The sequence below is a fragment of the Anopheles coustani genome, unplaced genomic scaffold, assembly GCF_943734705.1.
Source record: "Anopheles coustani unplaced genomic scaffold, idAnoCousDA_361_x.2 U_8, whole genome shotgun sequence".
NCBI lineage: Eukaryota > Metazoa > Arthropoda > Insecta > Diptera > Culicidae > Anopheles > Anopheles coustani.
In genome coordinates, this window is record NW_026525221.1 from 65791 (window position 1) to 87050 (window position 21260).

General features: G+C 41.2%; 1 protein-coding gene across 1 annotated transcript; it reads left to right on the top strand.

The window, feature by feature from the left end:
* Window positions 1-2153: 2153 nt before the first annotated feature.
* LOC131271127 (uncharacterized) lies at window positions 2154-5536 on the top strand. The gene is made up of 2 exons (XM_058272513.1): window positions 2154-5291; window positions 5375-5536. The coding sequence occupies exons 1-2, from the start codon at window positions 2154-2156 to the stop codon at window positions 5534-5536; spliced, it is 3300 nt and encodes a 1099-aa protein (XP_058128496.1).
* The last annotated feature ends 15724 nt before the right edge of the window (window positions 5537-21260 follow it).

Consider the following 21260-nt stretch of genomic DNA (forward strand, 5'->3'; position numbering starts at 1 on the left):
GACTTTAAAGAGAATGAGACGATGCAAAATGGTGTTTAGAAGGTGCTTGAAGTGACTGTAAAGAGAATGAGACGATGCAAAATGGTGTTTAGAAGGTGCTTAAAGTGACTTTAAAGAGAATGAGACGATGCAAAATGAGGTTTAGAAGGTGCTTAAAGCGACTTTAAAGAGAATGAGACGATGCAAAATGGTGTTTAGAAGGTGCTTAAAGTGACTTTAAAGAGAATGAGACGATGCAAAATGGTGTTTAGAAGGTGCTTAAAGTGACTTTAAAGAGAATGAGACGATGCAAAATGGTGTTTAGAAGGTGCTTAAAGTGACTTTAAAGAGAATGAGACGATGCAAAATGAGGTTTAGAAGGTGCTTAAAGTGACTTTAAAGAGAATGAGATGATGCAAAATGAGGTTTAGAAGGTGCTTAAAGTGACTTTAAAGAGAATGAGACGATGCAAAATGGTGTTTAGAAGGTGCTTAAAGTGACTTTAAAGAGAATGAGACGATGCAAAATGAGGTTTAGAAGGTGCTTAAAGTGACTTTAAAGAGAATGAGACGATGCAAAATGAGGTTTAGAAGGTGCTTAAAGTGACTTTAAAGAGAATGAGACGATGCAAAATGAGGTTTAGAAGGTGCTTAAAGTGACTTTAAAGAGAATGAGACGATGCAAAATGAGGTTTAGAAGGTGCTTAAAGTGACTTTAAAGAGAATGAGACGATGCAAAATGGTGTTTAGAAGGTGCTTAAAGTGACTTTAAAGAGAATGAGACGATGCAAAATGAGGTTTAGAAGGTGCTTAAAGTGACTTTAAAGAGAATGAGACGATGCAAAATGAGGTTTAGAATGTGCTTAAAGTGACTTTAAAGAGAATGAGACGATGCAAAATGGTGTTTAGAAGGTGCTTAAAGTGACTTTAAAGAGAATGAGACGATGCAAAATGAGGTTTAGAAGGTGCTTAAAGTGACTTTAAAGAGAATGAGACGATGCAAAATGAGGTTTAGAAGGTGCTTAAAGTGACTTTTAAGAGAATGAGACGATGCAAAATGGTGTTTAGAAGGTGCTTAAAGTGACTTTTAAGAGAATGAGACGATGCAAAATGGTGTTTAGAAGGTGCTTAAAGTGACTTTAAAGAGAATGAGACGATGCAAAATGAGGTTTAGAAGGTGCTTAAAGTGACTTTAAAGAGAATGAGACGATGCAAAATGGTGTTTAGAAGGTGCTTAAAGTGACTTTAAAGAGAATGAGACGATGCAAAATGAGGTTTAGAAGGTGCTTAAAGTGACTTTAAAGAGAATGAGACGATGCAAAATGAGGTTTAGAAGGTGCGTAAAGTGACTTTAAAGAGAATGAGACGATGCAAAATGGTGTTTAGAGGGTGCTTAAAGTGACTTTAAAGAGAATGAGACAATGCAAAATGGTGTTTAGAAGGTGTGTGGGAAATTAAAGTCAAGTATGTTGCCTACATTCTGGCGGATATCATTGGCATAGAAAAAAGGAATAACGAAAAGGATTAATGAAAAGGGAAATAGGAACTAAGTCAAATGAATTATAAGGTAACGCGAATGAACTATATTTGACAGATTAATAAACAGTAGCAAACTGGAGCTCAAAGTGTACGGTTTAATTGCACAGCACGAAGACCATCCGAAAATTTCATCATTTGGTCCTTCGAACCGGATCTTTCGTGTTGAGTGAAAGTTTTACTCAGTAATTGTTTTACGAACAATTATCTCGGTTTACGTCTACGACGTACGCAGTGTCTTACGGACAATTGTTTTCTTCGACGTTCACGACGTCAAGACCGCGAAGCAAGTGTTAGGAGAACATTCGACGAGTTCCTCGTCAATTGTGAACACTGATTTGCACAACGAGTGCAACGCAAAGGATTTGCACAACGAGTGCAACGCAAGGGATTTGCACAACGGGTGCAACGCAAACAACAGTGCAGTGAGAAAGAGTGCACACAATACGAAGTTAGTGAAAGTCGCCTACGCATCTCACCGCATCTCGATAGTGCTGCATCATCTAACCGCCATCACGTTTTGCGCGCCATCAAGGTTTGAGAGAGTTTGCGCGCATTTGATCTTCCAGCGCGTCATCGGTTAACCCTTGGGGGACAGCGAAAAAAGGCCACAGTGAAAACAAAAAACTTTTAAGAGAAATGGAGAAAAAACTCAAAGCGGCTCAGCATAAAAAGAAGGTTGCGTTGGAGAATATCAAATCGCTTGAAAGATTTGTGACCACGTTCTCCAAGGATGAAGTGGGTCAGCTTCCAGGTGCATTGGAGAGGCTTCAGCAGCAAAAGGAGGATTTCTTCGCAGCGATGGCGAAATTAGAAGAACTCGATGATAGCAGTGAAGCGTTGGAATCGTGTATCAGCGATAGGATTGACATGGAGGAGCGTTGCCAACGTTTGAAGGCATTCTTGCGGACGAATCTTCCGAAGGAGACACCAGATTCTTCGATGCTGGCAAACTCAACAATGGCATTTGGACGGCCAACTGCAACCAATCTTCGGCTTCCAAAAATCGAATTGCCTACGTTCGACGGTGACTCTACAAAATGGCTCTCGTTTCGCGACCGTTTTGTATCGATGATCGATGATTCGGCAGAATTGTCATCGATTGCTAAACTGCAGTATCTACTGTCATCTTTAAAGGGCGACGCTGCATTACCCTTCGAGCACACACCGTTAATAAACGAAAACTACGCGGTCACTTGGAAGGCGCTGTTGAAAAGATACGACAATACACGTAGCCTTATTCGTGAGTATTGGCGGAAACTTCATTTTCTTCCGGTGGTAAAATCAGAGAGCGTCGAAGATCTAACTAATTTAGTGGATGAATTCACACGGCATTTGAATGGTTTGGCCAAGCTGAAAGAACCTGTGGAGGCATGGGATACTCCTTTGTCCAACATGCTGCTGATGAAGTTCGACAGCGAGACCATTCTTGCGTGGGAGAAGCATTCCGTCCACTTCGAGCGGGACAAGTATCAGGAACTGATGAAATTTGTCGAAGATCGGATCCAGATCCTCAAATCCACTAAAAGCCTTACCATTGTAGAGGATTCGACGATTAAGGTGGCCGGCAACGCACGGCAAAATACCTCACGGAGAGCCATTACAAACACCGCAGCCATTCACAAATCCTCGGGGCAACCACGGTGTTTATTGGAGTGCGCTGAAAATCACTCGCTACGCATGTGTGCAATATTCAACGGCAAGGATGTGCAGCAGCGACGCGACATCGTGGCAAAGAAGCGCTGTTGCTGGAATTGCCTAAGCAATACGCATCTAGCGAAGGACTGCAAGTCGGATCGGTCCTGTCGCACGTGTGGGGAGCGTCATCATTCACTGCTACACATTTCTTCGACGATATCGATGGGAGTGAACTCGGAAGACGAAACGGTGTTCCTTGAGACGGCGGTGCTACATCTCGTCGATGACTACGGAACAAGGCACGAGGCGAGAGCGCTTCTCGATTCCGGATCGATGTCTAACTTCATCTCGGAAGCGTTCGCTCGGAAATTAATGGCCTCTCGGTCTAAGGTCAACGTTTCCATCTCTGGCATCGGTATGGCGTCGCAGTTGGTGAACGGGTCGATTGTGGCAACCGTCCAGTCGAAGATACAACCATTCGCGACTCAAATGGAATTCCTGATCCTGAATAACCCATCGGCGGACATCCCAACGACTCCCACTGACGTGTCTTCCTGGAGGATGCCGGTAGATGCAGTTTTGGCGGATCCATCGTTCTACATCCCAGGCAGAATTGACATCGTCATCGGGGGAGATGCGTTCTGGGAGATTCATTCCGGAAGGAAACGGTCGCTTGGCAAGGGACGTCCGTGGCTGGTCGAGACTCCCTTCGGTTGGGTCGTCGCGGGTAACACTGCCCAAGCTGCAAAGGAGGCTCCACGAATTTGCCATGTGGCTACGTCAAACACCCCACTGGAAGTGATCCTGAACCGGTTCTGGGAATGCGAAACCCTTCCCAACGAAGCAACGTTTTCGGCCGAGGAGGACCTCTGCGAGAAACATTACGTTTCTACGACGACTCGGGACGCTGCGGGAAGGTATGTGGTTAGTTTACCGTTTAACTCGAATGCCAATACAATTTTAGGAGCTTCCAAGGAGATCGCCGATCGCCGGTGGGCGGGAATGGAACGTCGGCTGAATTCCAACCCGCAAATGAAAGAGGCATACATCAAGTTTATGAAGGACTACGAGCGTTTGGGGCACATGAAGAAACTTAGCGAACCCGTTGATGATTCAGTTCCGCATTACTATCTGCCGCATCATGCAGTAGTAAAGGAGACCAGTACGACCACTAAGGTTAGGGTTGTCTTTGATGCATCCTGCAAGACAACCTCCGGGTTTTCACTAAACGACACTTTGCTCATCGGTCCGGTAGTACAGCAAGATCTGCTTTCGATTGTCATGCGTTTTCGGGCTCATGCGATAGCAATTACTGCAAACGTGGAGAAAATGTATCGTCAATTCCTTCATCACGCCCAAGACAAGAATTTTCTTCGCATTCGGTACAGAGAAAATTCCGCAGAACCCATAAGCACCTACGAACTACAAACGGTTACCTACGGCACGGCATCGGCACCATTCTTAGCTACACGAACTCTGAAGCAGATTGCAAACGATCATGGGGAGCAATATCCACGCGCAGTTAGCCCTGTCCTGTACGATTTCTACGTGGATGACCTACTAACCGGTGCTGACGATCAAACAGATGCAATCGAAATAGTGAGCCAAGTTACAGAAATGCTGCAGTCAGCTGGTTTATCGCTAAAAAGGTGGGCATCGAACATACCTGAAGTGCTCTCTCGCATTCCACCAGAAGACGTAGCGATCTTACCAACATACGAATTACGAGACGCGCAATGTGTATCCACTCTCGGGCTTGTATGGGAGCCAGCCCTCGACTTGCTTCGGTTCCGGATCGATCTTCCATCTACAGCACCAATATGGACACGAAGGATAACAATGTCTTACATTGCAAAGATATTTGATCCACTCGGATTGTTGGGACCAGCCATAACAGTAGCCAAGCTATTCATGCAACAGCTTTGGTTGCTAAAGCAAGACGGGAAAGCTTGGGACTGGGACGTTGAGCTGCCATCACAGGTCCAAAAGGAATGGCACAAGTTTTACTCTACATTACATCTTCTTCGGGAAGTACGCATCCTGCGTTACATATCAAGCCGGGAACCCACGAGCATACAACTACACATCTTTGCAGATGCATCCCAAGCTGCATTTGGGGCATGCTGCTACCTTCGAACTGTAAATCGAGACGGGATTTCTGTTCAACTCGTGGCAGCCAAATCCAAAATCGTTCCATTAGATAACCCGCATTCTATCGCTAGATTGGAACTATGTGCGGCTCGACTGGCAACACACTTATACCGGAAGGTCAGCCAATCCTTAAACATTACTATACAATCCACGGTATGCTGGACCGATTCCATGACCGTGATACATTGGTTGAATTCCTCACCTCGACGTTGGAAACCATATGTGGCAAATAGGGTGGCTCTCATACAGAAGGAGTCCAGCATTACGTGCTGGAAGCATGTACCGGGCACAGATAATCCTGCAGATGACATCTCGCGTGGTCTTCATGCAGACAAGCTGTAGCATGCCTATGCTATACGGCTGAAAATCAACCACCACAGAAGTACCGCGTTTTTGCTGAGCGTGGAAAGCACAATGAACTCTCCATTCCATAATCAAATGTTATGAACTAAGTATCGAAAACAACAAAATCAGGTGACACCGCCACAAAACAAACAAAACCCATTTCGGTAAAACCTCAACCCATAAACAACTGCAAAACACCCAAAACTGCAATCTAGGCAAATTGATAGATCGACGCACCCAGCGATACCGCGCAAACAAGTTGCGACACGATCGTGCGCGAGCATTGCACATAAGTAATATGACCCACGGCAAGCCGGTGCATGAAAAACAGGGAACCAACGGGTTCGGGCATTTGAGCCAAGTTAGCATGACCCACTTCGGGCCGGATGTTATGAAACAGGCAGGGAACGATGCGCGCAAAAACGTTTGCGCGATCGACGTCAATAACCTAACCATGATTAAAAACACCAAAATTATCCAACCAGCATTTATAGAATCGATAAACAAAAGTTTGTAAACTAGGTCAGTCTCAAACCCAACACTTATCCAACTACCTGTAAACTAGCCTTAAGAAACGGTATAAATAAATCGACGCCGAATAGACAAAGGAACTATTCGGTGGAAACTGATCGGACGTGGTCGTAATGCCCGTCGCGTATCCAGTAACAAAACTTCTCTGAGTTTCATCTGATTTCAAAGTGTTTTCCCGATGACAACCTTCCGCTTCGACAAGTTCCGCGACCGCGAGTGGTTTCTCGCTGTATAAAAAAAGTGCATGGTGACCTCGAACAATGGATACCGTATATCCACCACATGGCGACCGTGACCATAATCAGCAATCTTCGGAGTGAAGTGATTAATAAGTGACTCGAATCATCGTGACCAACAAGAACCCTGATGATTGATAGTGCGGAAAAGTGTAATTATACATTCAAAAACGATAACCTTTAAAAATAGACAAAATGGGAGGAAAATCGTCAAAACCACAGGCTGATGTCTCTGGAACAAAAGACATTACAATTGTGCAAAATCAGGAAGTGCACACAGAAATGCACGAAGCACATGAGCTCAAGCGCAACATTCTTTTGGTTTTAGTGACAGCAATCTTACTGCTGCAGTGTTTAAAATGCGCATATAAACTCGTTGTAAAACACGCAAAAAAACAAGCATTAAAAATATACGAGCTTCCACGATAAGCAGTGATTAAAAATAAGACTATAAGAGAAAAGTGTTGATAGTAATTACAAAAATGGAACACACAGTTTATATATATGACGACGAAAAGCCAATGGGCAAAATAACTAAGTGGTGCATCAGTGTTTTACTCGGTTTATGCACAATCGGAGGCGTGCTAGCGTGCCTTGAAGTAAAACGCGAGCTTGAAGAAGAAATCGCGCGGTATAAAATGTTTGGACCCAATTTCTAGAACGAAAGACATTGCCGTTACACAAAGGTGCCAACGATACAATAAACAGTTACAAAAACATGTCATGTGTATGCCAAACGGTGGTGCTCAAAGTGTAGCAAAATCGGTCAAATGGTAACCCAAAGGGCATTTGCACTAGGAAAAGTTGCCGACTGGCAAGAACTCGATGGGTAACCACAAGTAAGGTGCAAGCGCAATATCAAAAAAGTGTTTCAGACTCAAAAGTGCTAGGCACGTACCCAAAATTGTTGACAAGGCAGACAAACTTTAAGTTCGCAAAAGTGATGCAAAGTGAAGTGACAAAAGAGATAGACGATGAGTGAATTCATTTAAATAGAGACCGCGGGAAGGAAGTCTCACACACAACGTCCCGGACAAGCCACCTGCTACCCAGAAATCACCACTAGAAAGCAAGGATGAAATTCGCATACCAACTACTTGGACGACTAGCTGAGGAGATAACCGCCGAGGACAGCCTAAGAAGAAGACCGTCGGTAAAGAATACGCTGGAGGTGCTGAGCAATATGCTCAATATATATCACAAGTTGATTGCGGAAGAAGCAGCCGGAGGACTGCAGGATACTATGGCGGAAGTGGAAGCAGCAGCCGAAGCCTACGAAAAGGGATGGATGAAACTGACGCAGCTGTACGCAATATTGGCAGACTGCCAATATTATTGTATAATAAAAGAAATAGAGGTAGAAACCTCTCACAAGTAAGCCACAACTTATCTTATTATTTTACGGGAAAACTAGAAAGAACGGGGAAAAAATGAATATGCAAACACAGCTATTAGCAGGAAGAACGAAAAGATAAGCTTATTGCAATTTTACATAAGAGAAAGTAGAAGAATTAAATGAAGATGGTCCATGATTAAAAGAAAATAATACGACAATGAACAGAATATAAAGAATGAAACGAAAAAATATGAAAATATGAGACATTGGGGATAATATGCGTATAAATGAGAATATCTATAACAAAGTTTACAATTAATCCAACAAATAGTTGCACGATGAACGATGCCAGACAATATTAAACCCGCGGATGGAATTAAAAAATTAGAAAGGATCTTAGATAGGATTAAAGATTATACGAAAAGGCATAGAAAGGCCACATTAAGAGCAATCGAATTAACTTCAGAAGAAACATTCGAAGGGTTACAACATTATTTCCTTAAGCATGAGAGCAAGTACTCGGACCACGAAGTAACTGCATATATGGTAGCAGCAAGAAACTTGCTGACAAAGATTAAAGAGTTAGTCAAGTTGCATATGTCAAAACCGCAACACGTACAGTTCAGTATACTGGTACGTTGCATTATTAATTTGACAAAATTACACAAAAAGCATAAGAAAAACGATTAACGCGGTTGTACCGTCGTTTGATGGCAAGCCAGAAAATGTGAAAATGTTCATCAAGGCGATCAAGATAGCCAGGGATCTGGCCAAGGATAATGAACCAATGTTAGTAAGGGTATTAGAAACAAAGCTGATAGGGAAGGCAGCTCAAGCGATGCCCGAGGACATTATGAAAATTGATGACTTCATCGCCGAAATCAAGAAGCGATTTGAAGAAAAAACGGATCCATTGAAAGTGATCGCTGCTATCAAAGCAATCAGGAAGTCGGACAATAAGGCAATAGGAGAGGAGATTGAGCTCCTCACGAACAAGCTGATGGCTTTGTATAGGGAAAATAAAGTCCCTGACGACTTTGCAAATAAGATGGTAGTAGGACTGGCAGTCGATACACTGGTAGAAAAAATTAGTGGCGAGAGAACGAAAACATTGCTAATGGCAACTAAATTTGCAACTGTCTCAGAAGCAGTGCAAAGAATGCAGGAGCTCGATGCAGCAAATATGGACACCAGTAGAGTGTTAGCAGTTCAAAGGGAATCAGGAAAGGGACAACCTTATAGGAGACAGTTCGAGCCTTCCTATCAAAACAGAAACGAAGACAGATACCGGCAAGCTGGGAGGTATCAGTCGAACTACAGGAACGAAAGAGGTGGAAGAGGAAGAAGAGGAGGTTGCCAAAACTGCAACCACTCTAACAATGGATATCCATCCAATCGTTATGGATACCCACCCAACCCACCCAATCACTTCCAACACCACGCTAATAACCAAAACAGACAGGTGATTCCAGGCCATGCACGCAATGTGCAAACACAGCAAAACTGGCGTCAAAACTCGCAACGGGTTTTGATCGCGCAGGAAGGTGAACAAATGAATCCACCTTCTGGCGGCGAAGCGTATATGGAAGAAAAAATACGCCAAGCACCCAACGCCAACGCTGACCATTTTTTAGGCCAACAGGCGCAATCTCAACAAGATTGCCAGTTTTTGCAGTAAACTTATCAGCAAGCAATTACATTAAAGTAAAACTGGATATGTCAAGGGATGCATATAGCATACTAATCTTAGATACAGGTGCAAACATATCCCTATTCAAAATGAATAAAGTCAAACCAGATCAAATGTTAAACACTAACAGAAAGATCAATCTGAAAGACCTTAGTAGCACAGTAACTACAACAATAGCGGCAACATCATCAAAAATGCTATTTGGAAATAACTGGATTGAACATGAATTTCACCTCATACCTTCAACCATTGACATTAATGCAGATGGAATTCTTGGAAAGGATTTTCTTACAAAATTCATGTGCAACATTAACTACGAACATTGGTTACTTCAATTTCATCATAAAGGTGAAGTGATATCGCACCCAATTGAGGAAGAAGCCAGTAATCGAATAGTTTTGCCATTTAGAAGTGAAGTCATTCGAAGAATTAAATTAACTAATGTTCAGGAGGACTCAATAGTACAAGCCGAAGAAATTAAGCCAGGTATATTTTGTGGAAACACAATTATCACACAAAATGAACATTATGTTAAATTCATTAATACAACTGACGAAAATGTAATTTTATGTTTGAATTCATTTAAACCACAAACAGAACCACTGAGAAATTATAACGTTCTCAAGTTCATGAACAACAATAGCAACAACTTAAAGCGAATACAAACAATTCTTGATCAAATTGAACTTAGTAAAGCACCAATAGAAGCACAAAAAGATCTCGAAAAATTAATCATTGATTATTCAGACGTCTTTTGTGTTAACGATGATCCAATTACAACCAATAACTTTTACACACAACAAATCCAGTTAAAGGATAACATTCCTAGCTACATTCCAAACTATAAACAAATTCATTCACAGGCAGAAGAAATCAACAAACAGGTCGATAAAATGCTTAAAGACAACATTATAGAACACTCTGTTTCAGCATATAACTCTCCAATTCTTTTGGTACCGAAGAAATCGGATGAGGGAAACAAGAAATGGAGATTAGTTGTAGATTTTCGGCAATTAAACAAGAAAATCGTAACTGACAAATTTCCATTACCAAGGATTGACACAATTTTAGATCAATTAGGAAGAGCCAAGTACTTCAGTACTTTAGACTTGATGTCAGGCTTCCACCAGATCTCTCTCGACAAAGACTCGCGAAGATACACAGCGTTCTCAACTCCTTCAGGCCATTACCAATTCACAAGAATGCCATTTGGACTAAACATTAGCCCCAACAGCTTCCAAAGAATGATGGCAATAGCCATGGCCGGGTTGACACCTGAACTCGCATTTGTATATATAGATGATATAATTGTTACTGGATGCAGTGCACAGCATCATATCAGTAACCTAGTTAAAGTATTTTGTAGATTAAGAAAATATAATCTTAAACTTAACCCTAGTAAATGTAAATTTTTCAAGTCTGAAGTGACTTATTTAGGACATAAAATAACAGATAAGGGCATTTTTCCGGATGAATCGAAATTCGATAAAGTAAAGAATTTCCCAACACCTACAAACGCAGACGAAGTGTTACGTTTTGTAGCATTCTGTAATTATTACAGGAAATTGGTCAAAGATTTTGCAAAGATTGCAAAGCCGCTCAACCAGTTGAAGAAGAAAGGAGTAGCATTTTTGTGGACTGACGAATGTCAGCTGGCGTTTGAGCAGCTAAAGCAATGTCTGCTATCGCCAACAATCCTTAAATACCCAGATTTTACAAAGGAATTTATTATTACAACGGACGCATCCGACTTGGCATGCGGGGCCGTATTATCCCAAATAACGGACGGAAATGATTTCCCTGTTGCGTACGCAAGCAAAAGCTTCACGCCGGGAGAAAAGAATAAGCCCATCATTGAAAAAGAGCTTACAGCGATTCACTGGGCCATCAATTATTTTAAACCCTATGTGTATGGTCGGAAGTTCAAAGTAAGAACCGATCATAGACCACTAGTATATCTATTTGGGATGAAAAACCCAACGTCTAAGTTAACTAGAATGAGATTAGATTTAGAAGAATTCGATTTCGAGATTGAATTTTTAGCAGGTAAAGCCAATGTAGCTGCAGATGCATTGTCCAGAATAGTCATCAATTCAGATGAACTAAAATCATTTATTCCCAAAAATAAGGAGGATAAGATGAATGTACAGATGAAGAGCACAATCTTAACAATGACAACGAGAGCAATGTTAAAGAAGAAGGAGATAAACAAATCTGAGAAGAGTGAGGAAAAGAAGAAGAAAAATGAATCGAGGACTGATCATCCTGCGATGTGGGAAACGGATAGACCTTCCGAGGTATCCAAAATACTGAAAATAAAAACAAACGAAAGTAGAAAAGGAATAGAGCTCATGGTTTATAACCACAAAGGAAACAAAGCGCTAGGGTCGATAATAATCCCCTCTAATAATGATGCACCGAAAAATGGAAGTCAAGCACTAGAGCTTGCTCTTCTAAAATTGTGCCAAGTAGCAAAAGACTACCACAGAGACAAGTTAGCTTTGTCAATGCAAGATATATTGTTCAAGTACTTCTCCCATGAAATGGTAAAGGAAGTAGCCAATAGGACTATTTCTAATTTCAGTATAATTCTGTTCACTCCAACCAGTTGGATCACAGAAAGGGAAAATCAGCTGAGAATAATCCACGATTATCATATGACCCCTTCGGGAGGACATATAGGCCAGTACAGAACGTATCTAAAACTTAGAGAGAAGTATCGATGGAAAAACATGAAGGAAGACATAAAAAATTACGTACGAAATTGTAACGCGTGTATTAGGAATAAAACAATTAAGCATACTAAAGAAGAGACAGTTGTGACGACAACCCCTTCGAAACCATTTAGCGTAATATCCATAGACACAGTTGGACCACTTCCAAAAACAAACAACGAAAATAGATACGCAGTTACAATTCAATGTGACCTAACAAAATACGTTGTTATAATCCCCATACAAAACAAAGAAGCAAACACAATAGCCAGAGCATTGGTAGAAAACTTTATTCTCACTTTTGGTAATTTCCTAGAACTAAAATCTGATCAAGGTCTGGAGTACAACAATGAAATTTTAAGCAAAGTAGCAGAAATTCTCAAAATAAAGCAAACATTTGCAACCGCATATCGTCCACAAACCATAGGAGCGTTAGAAAGAAACCATAGATGCTTAAACGAATATTTAAGGTCATTCTCAAACGAACACCATAATGATTGGGATACCTGGACTAAATTTTACGAATTTGTGTACAATACCACAACCCATACAGATACAAGATATACACCATTTGAACTAGTTTTCGGGAGAACAGCAAATTTACCACAAGATTTATATAAAGCAAAAACAGAACCAGTTTATAATATCGAGCAATACTACAATGAAATGAAATTCAAGTTGCAAAAATCAAACGAAATAGCCAGGGAAAATTTAATCAGAACAAAAGAAAAACGACAGGCAATCTTGAACAAAACCACAAATCCAATAAACCTAAAAATAGGAGATACAGTGTACATTACAAATGAAACTGGAAGAAAACTAGATCCCATGTACATTGGACCATTTTTCATAAAAAGCATACAGGATACCAATTGCATAATACAAAATTGTCAATCTAAAAAGGAGAGTACAGTTCATAAAAACAGAATAATTAAACAACCTAGTGAGTAAGGTCATGATTCTTGACAATTGAGTAAGAACCATAACCTTCCTCAAGAAAAGGGGGGCGTGTAGCATGCCTATGCTATACGGCTGAAAATCAACCACCACAGAAGTACCGCGTTTTTGCTGAGCGTGGAAAGCACAATGAACTCTCCATTCCATAATCAAATGTTATGAACTAAGTATCGAAAACAACAAAATCAGGTGACACCGCCACAAAACAAACAAAACCCATTTCGGTAAAACCTCAACCCATAAACAACTGCAAAACACCCAAAACTGCAATCTAGGCAAATTGATAGATCGACGCACCCAGCGATACCGCGCAAACAAGTTGCGACACGATCGTGCGCGAGCATTGCACATAAGTAATATGACCCACGGCAAGCCGGTGCATGAAAAACAGGGAACCAACGGGTTCGGGCATTTGAGCCAAGTTAGCATGACCCACTTCGGGCCGGATGTTATGAAACAGGCAGGGAACGATGCGCGCAAAAACGTTTGCGCGATCGACGTCAATAACCTAACCATGATTAAAAACACCAAAATTATCCAACCAGCATTTATAGAATCGATAAACAAAAGTTTGTAAACTAGGTCAGTCTCAAACCCAACACTTATCCAACTACCTGTAAACTAGCCTTAAGAAACGGTATAAATAAATCGACGCCGAATAGACAAAGGAACTATTCGGTGGAAACTGATCGGACGTGGTCGTAATTTTTGAGGTTTAGAAGGTGCTTAAAGTGACTTTAAAGAGAATGAGACGATGCAAAATGAGGTTTAGAAGGTGCTTAAAGTGACTTTTAAGAGAATGAGACGATGCAAAATGAGGTTTAGAAGGTGCTTAAAGTGACTTTTAAGAGAATGAGACGATGCAAAATGGTGTTTAGAAGGTGCTTAAAGTGACTTTAAAGAGAATGAGACGATGCAAAATGAGGTTTAGAAGGTGCTTAAAGTGACTTTAAAGAGAATGAGACGATGCAAAATGAGGTTTAGAAGGTGCTTAAAGTGACTTTAAAGAGAATGAGACGATGCAAAATGAGGTTTAGAAGGTGCTTAAAGTGACTTTAAAGAGAATGAGACGATGCAAAATGAGGTTTAGAAGGTGCTTAAAGTGACTTTAAAGAGAATGAGACGATGCAAAATGAGGTTTAGAAGGTACTTAAAGTGACTTTTAAGAGAATGAGACGATGCAAAATGGTGTTTAGAAGGTGCTTAAAGTGACTTTTAAGAGGATGAGTGACTTTAAAGAGAATGAGACGATGCAAAATGAGGTTTAGAAGGTGCTTAAAGTGACTTTAAAGAGAATGAGACGATGCAAAATGAGGTTTAGAAGGTGCTTAAAGTGACTTTAAAGAGAATGAGACGATGCAAAATGAGGTTTAGAAGGTGCTTAAAGTGACTTTAAAGAGAATGAGACGATGCAAAATGAGGTTTAGAAGGTGCTTAAAGTGACTTTAAAGAGAATGAGACGATGCAAAATGAGGTTTAGAAGGTGCTTAAAGTGACTTTTAAGAGAATGAGACGATGCAAAATGGTGTTTAGAAGGTGCTTAAAGTGACTTTAAAGAGAATGAGTGACTTTAAAGAGAATGAGACGATGCAAAATGAGGTTTAGAAGGTGCTTAAAGTGACTTTAAAGAGAATGAGACGATGCAAAATGAGGTTTAGAAGGTGCTTAAAGTGACTTTAAAGAGAATGAGACGATGCAAAATGGTGTTTAGAAGGTGCTTAAAGTGACTTTAAAGAGAATGAGACGATGCAAAATGGTGTTTAGAAGGTGCTTAAAGTGACTTTAAAGAGAATGAGACGATGCAAAATGAGGTTTAGAAGGTGCTTAAAGTGACTTTAAAGAGAATGAGACGATGCAAAATGAGGTTTAGAAGGTGCTTAAAGTGACTTTAAAGAGAATGAGACGATGCAAAATGAGGTTTAGAAGGTGCTTAAAGTGACTTTAAAGAGAATGAGACGATGCAAAATGAGGTTTAGAAGGTGCTTAAAGTGACTTTTAAGAGAATGAGACGATGCAAAATGAGGTTTAGAAGGTGCTTAAAGTGACTTAAGAGAGAATGAGACGATGCAAAATGAGGTTTAGAAGGTGCTTAAAGTGACTTTAAAGAGAATGAGACGATGCAAAATGAGGTTTAGAAGGTGCTTAAAGTGACTTTAAAGAGAATGAGACGATGCAAAATGGTGTTTAGAAGGTGCTTAAAGTGACTTTAAAGAGAATGAGACGATGCAAAATGAGGTTTAGAAGGTGCTTAAAGTGACTTTAAAGAGAATGAGACGATGCAAAATGGTGTTTAGAAGGTGCTTAAAGTGACTTTAAAGAGAATGAGACGATGCAAAATGAGGTTTAGAAGGTGCTTAAAGTGACTTTAAAGAGAATGAGACGATGCAAAATGAGGTTTAGAAGGTGCTTAAAGTGACTTTAAAGAGAATGAGACGATGCAAAATGAGGTTTAGAAGGTGCTTAAAGTGACTTTAAAGAGAATGAGACGATGCAAAATGAGGTTTAGAAGGTGCTTAAAGTGACTTTAAAGAGAATGAGACGATGCAAAATGAGGTTTAGAAGGTGCTTAAAGTGACTTTAAAGAGAATGAGACGATGCAAAATGAGGTTTAGAAGGTGCTTAAAGTGACTTTTAAGAGAATGAGACGATGCAAAATGGTGTTTAGAAGGTGCTTAAAGTGACTTTTAAGAGGATGAGTGACTTTAAAGAGAATGAGACGATGCAAAATGAGGTTTAGAAGGTGCGCGTTTTTGCTGAGCGTGGAAAGCACAATGAACTCTCCATTCCATAATCAAATGTTATGAACTAAGTATCGAAAACAACAAAATCAGGTGACACCGCCACAAAACAAACAAAACCCATTTCGGTAAAACCTCAACCCATAAACAACTGCAAAACACCCAAAACTGCAATCTAGGCAAATTGATAGATCGACGCACCCAGCGATACCGCGCAAACAAGTTGCGACACGATCGTGCGCGAGCATTGCACATAAGTAATATGACCCACGGCAAGCCGGTGCATGAAAAACAGGGAACCAACGGGTTCGGGCATTTGAGCCAAGTTAGCATGACCCACTTCGGGCCGGATGTTATGAAACAGGCAGGGAACGATGCGCGCAAAAACGTTTGCGCGATCGACGTCAATAACCTAACCATGATTAAAAACACCAAAATTATCCAACCAGCATTTATAGAATCGATAAACAAAAGTTTGTAAACTAGGTCAGTCTCAAACCCAACACTTATCCAACTACCTGTAAACTAGCCTTAAGAAACGGTATAAATAAATCGACGCCGAATAGACAAAGGAACTATTCGGTGGAAACTGATCGGACGTGGTCGTAATGCCCGTCGCGTATCCAGTAACAAAACTTCTCTGAGTTTCATCTGATTTCAAAGTGTTTTCCCGATGACAACCTTCCGCTTCGACAAGTTCCGCGACCGCGAGTGGTTTCTCGCTGTATAAAAAAAGTGCATGGTGACCTCGAACAATGGATACCGTATATCCACCACAAAGCTATTGGAATGCGATCGGTGGTTCCATGGCCCGCACTGGTTGTCCTGCAACGAAGAAAGCTGGCCTGTGCACAACCTATCTACAGAGGAGGGAGATTGTGTATCGGAGGAAAGAGCAGTGACGCCACGTGTGGTTGCCGTATCAACGACGGCAGATTTCAGCAACAAACTCTTTGCATCATTCTCGGCATACCATCGCCTTCGCAGATCTATGGCGTTTTGTCTGCGTTTTATTCATTGCCTGACAGGACGCGGCGCATTCAGAACCACGGAAGACGGAAATTCACCGGAACAGCTGTCACTGGTTGAGAGAGTGCCACCATTAACACGGGAAGAACTTCTCCAGGCTGAAATCCAGTTGTGCCGGTTGTCGCAGGAGGATAGCTTTGCAGAGGAACTGCATACCGCAAAGCATGGCAAGGAGATTCCGAAAACGTCGAAGCTGAGGTGGCTATCGCCCTTTGTTGACTCAAAGGGATTACTGCGAGTCGGTGGTCGGCTTCAAAATGCGCAGATTCAGGACGCGACCAAACACCCGATTCTGCTCTCCAGTAATCATTCATTGGCCAAGTTATTGACAGTCGCGTATCACTTGAAATTATTGCACGCCGGACCTCAGTTATTATTAGCCACACTACGTCAACGATTTTGGATAATTGGCGGGCGCAGTCTCGCTAAGTCTGTTTACCACCATTGCCAACAATGTTTCAAGGCGAAGCCAACATTGGTGAAGCAAAGCATCGCGGACCTCCCAATTTCACGGGTAACACCTACGAGACCGTTTGCTGTCAGTGGAATTGACTACTGCGGACCAGTCTTACTAAAGTCAACGATTCGGAACCGCAGCCCGACGAAGGCGTACATAGCTATATTCGTGTGTTTCGCGACCAGGGCGGTACACATTGAATTAGTGGGTGATCTCACGACAACGTCCTTTCTGGCAGCACTTCGGCGTTTTGTTGCAACAAGAGGGAATATCTCAGAACTTCACTCCGATAATGCAACGACATTCAAGGGCGCCGCGCATGAGCTTCATCGCCTCTATAAGATGCTCAAATGCATTCAACAAGAGCGGGACGAGATTTTCAACTGGTGTGCGAACAACGAAATTAAATGGAAATTCATTCCACCACGTGCTCCGCATTTTGGCGGTCTTTGGGAGGCAGCGGTACGTTCCGTAAAACAACACATTGTTCGCACAGTAGGAAGTACGAGCTTAACTTATGAGGCAATGGTAACTCTGTTAGCCCAAGTCGGACAATGTTTAAATTCACGACCGCTAGTGCCATTGTCAAACGAACCCACAGATACAGAGCCACTAACACCAGGGCATTTTCTAGTAGGCTCCAATATGTGTGCATTACCACAAATTGATAGGTCGCAGGAACCATCAAATAGGTTGAAGGAATTTGAGCTAGTACAGAAACATTTACAAGCCATCTGGGCGCGCTGGTATCCGGAATACCTTCAACAATTACAAGCGCGTGCTAAAAACTGTTCAAATAACCCTGTAGAGCTAGAAAGGGGACAACTCGTCTTGATCAAAGAAGATAACGTACCTCCAACTATGTGGCCCATGGGGCGAATAACAGCAGTGCATCCAGGGAAGGATAGCATAGTTAGAGTTGCTACAATTCGAACTGCATCAGGGAAGGAAATTGTACGAGCAGCAGCGAGACTCGCTCTCATTCCCAATCCCCAAGTGTAAAACCCATAGGCGTAGGATAAAAAAAAACACTCACGCAACAGTTAAAAAAGGGATACCCTTTTTTGGTGGCCGGAATGTGGGAAATTAAAGTCAAGTATGTTGCCTACATTCTGGCGGATATCATTGGCATAGAAAAAAGGATTAACGAAAAGGATTAATGAAAAGGGAAATAGGAACTAAGTCAAATGAATTATAAGGTAACGCGAATGAACTATATTTGACAGATTAATAAACAGTAGCAAACTGGAGCTCAAAGTGTACGGTTTAATTGCACAGCACGAAGACCATCCGAAAATTTCATCAAGGTGCTTAAAGCGACTTTAAAAAGAATGAGACGATGCAAAATGAGGTTTAGAAGGTGCTTAAAGTGACTTTAAAGAGAATGAGACGATGCAAAATGAGGTTTAGAAGGTGCTTAAAGTGACTTTAAAGAGAATGAGACGATGCAAAATGGTGTTTAGAAGGTGCTTAAAGTGACTTTAAAGAGAATGAGACGATGCAAAATGAGGTTTAGAAGGTGCTTAAAGTGACTTTAAAGAGAATGAGACGATGCAAAATGAGGTTAAGAAGGTGCTTAAAGTGACGTTAAAGAGAATGAGACGATGCAAAATGGTGTTTAGAAGGTGCTTAAAGTGACTTTAAAGAGAATGAGACGATGCAAAATGAGGTTTAGAAGGTGCTTAAAGTGACTTTAAAGAGAATGAGACGATGCAAAATGAGGTTTAGAAGGTGCTTAAAGTGACTTTAAAGAGAATGAGACGATGCAAAATGAGGTTTAGAAGGTGCTTAAAGTGACTTTAAAGAGAATGAGACGATGCAAAATGAGGTTTAGAAGGTGCTTAAAGTGACTTTAAAGAGAATGAAACGATGCAAAATGGTGTTTAGAAGGTGCTTAAAGTGACTTTAAAGAGAATGAGACGATGCAAAATGAGGTTTAGAAGGTGCTTAAAGTGACTTTAAAGAGAATGAGACGATGCAAAATGGTGTTTAGAAGGTGCTTAAAGTGACTTTAAAGAGAATGAGACGATGCAAAATGAGGTTTAGAAGGTGCTTAAAGTGACTGTAAAGAGAATGAGACGATGCAAAATGAGGTTTAGAAGGTGCTTAAAGTGACTTTAAAGAGAATGAGACGATGCAAAATGAGGTTTAGAAGGTGCTTAAAGTGACTTTAAAGAGAATGAGACGATGCAAAATGGTGTTTAGAAGGTGCTTAAAGTGACTTTAAAGAGAATGAGACGATGCAAAATGAGGTTTAGAAGGTGCTTAAAGTGACTTTAAAGAGAATGAGACGATGCAAAATGGTGTTTAGAAGGTGCTTAAAGTGTCGTTAGAGCGAATGAGACGATGCAAAATGAGGTTAAGAAGGTGCTTAAAGTGACTTTAAAGAGAATGAGACGATGCAAAATGAGGTTTAGAAGGTGCTTAAAGTGACTTTAAAGAGAATGAGACGATGCAAAATGGTGTTTAGAAGGTGCTTAAAGTGACTTTAAAGAGAATGAGACGATGCAAAATGTGGTTTAGAAGGTGCTTAAAGTGACTTAAGAGAGAATGAGACGATGCAAAATGGTGTTTAGAAGGTGCTTAAAGTGACTTTAAAGAGAATGAGACGATGCAAAATGGTGTTTAGAAGGTGCTTAAAGTAACTTTAAAGAGAATGAGACGATGCAAAATTAGGTTTAGAAGGTGCTTAAAGTGGCTTTTAAGAGAATGAGACGATGCAAAATGAGGTTTAGAAGGTGCTTAAAGTGACTTTAAAGAGAATGAGACGATGCAAAATGAGGTTTAGAAGGTGCTTAAAGTGACTTAAGAGAGAATGAAACGATGCAAAATGAGGTTTAGAAGGTGCTTAAAGTGACTTTAAAGAGAATGAGACGATGCAAAATGAGGTTTAGAAGGTGCTGAAAGTGACTTTAAAGAGAATGAGACGATGCAAAATGAGGTTTAGAAGGTGCTTAAAGTGACTTTAAAGAGAATGAGACGATGCAAAATGAGGTTTAGAAGGTGCTTAAAGTGACTTTAAAGAGAATGAGACGATGCAAAATGAGGTTTAGAAGGTGCTTAAAGTGACTTTAAAGAGAATGAGACGATGCAAAATGAGGTTTAGAAGGTGCTTAAAGTGACTTTAAAGAGAATGAGACGATGCAAAATGGTGTTTAGAAGGTGCTTAAAGTGACTTTAAAGAGAATGAGACGATGCAAAATGAGGTTTAGAAGGTGCTTAAAGTGACTTTAAAGAGAATGAGACGATGCAAAATGAGGTTTAGAAGGTGCTTAAAGTGACTTTAAAGAGAATGAGACGATGCAAAATGGTGTTTAGAAGGTGCTTAAAGTGACTTTAAAGAGAATGAGACGATGCAAAATGAGGTTTAGAAGGTGTGTTCTCGCACGTAGCGATGGGCGAGTGTTTTGCACGTAGCGAAAGCGAATGTTTTTCACGAAGCTAAAGCGAATGTTTTGCACGAAGCTAGAGCGAATGTTTTGCACGAAGCTGCGGGCGAACGTTTTGCACGAAGAATTCACACGTTGTAATTACTAGGTTAAAAAGGAACTTTATTTGCACTTTTTAATTAGATTGGCACGTAGCAGCTTGTTACTCGTAGGTATACGTAAGAAAAGCGAGAGAGCCCGTCGATCCGTTGATCGACGGTTTTATAGGTGTCATCGCTCCCCTCCACTTCCCTATGCGTGGGAGAGTTGCCCGTAGCGAAAGCTCTCCCACGCGCTCTCTCCTGTGACGTACCAGCACGCGGTGATAAGCTGACATTCCAGCACGCGGTCTGGCACGTCACACGATCTTCCGGGTCATGGAGGGGATTTGCCATAATTGATATGCGCTTATCGCATGATCGCGCGGATGACGTGATTGATCATGCGCTTATCGCATGATCGCGCGGATGACATAATTGTTTCGATTATAACGCGA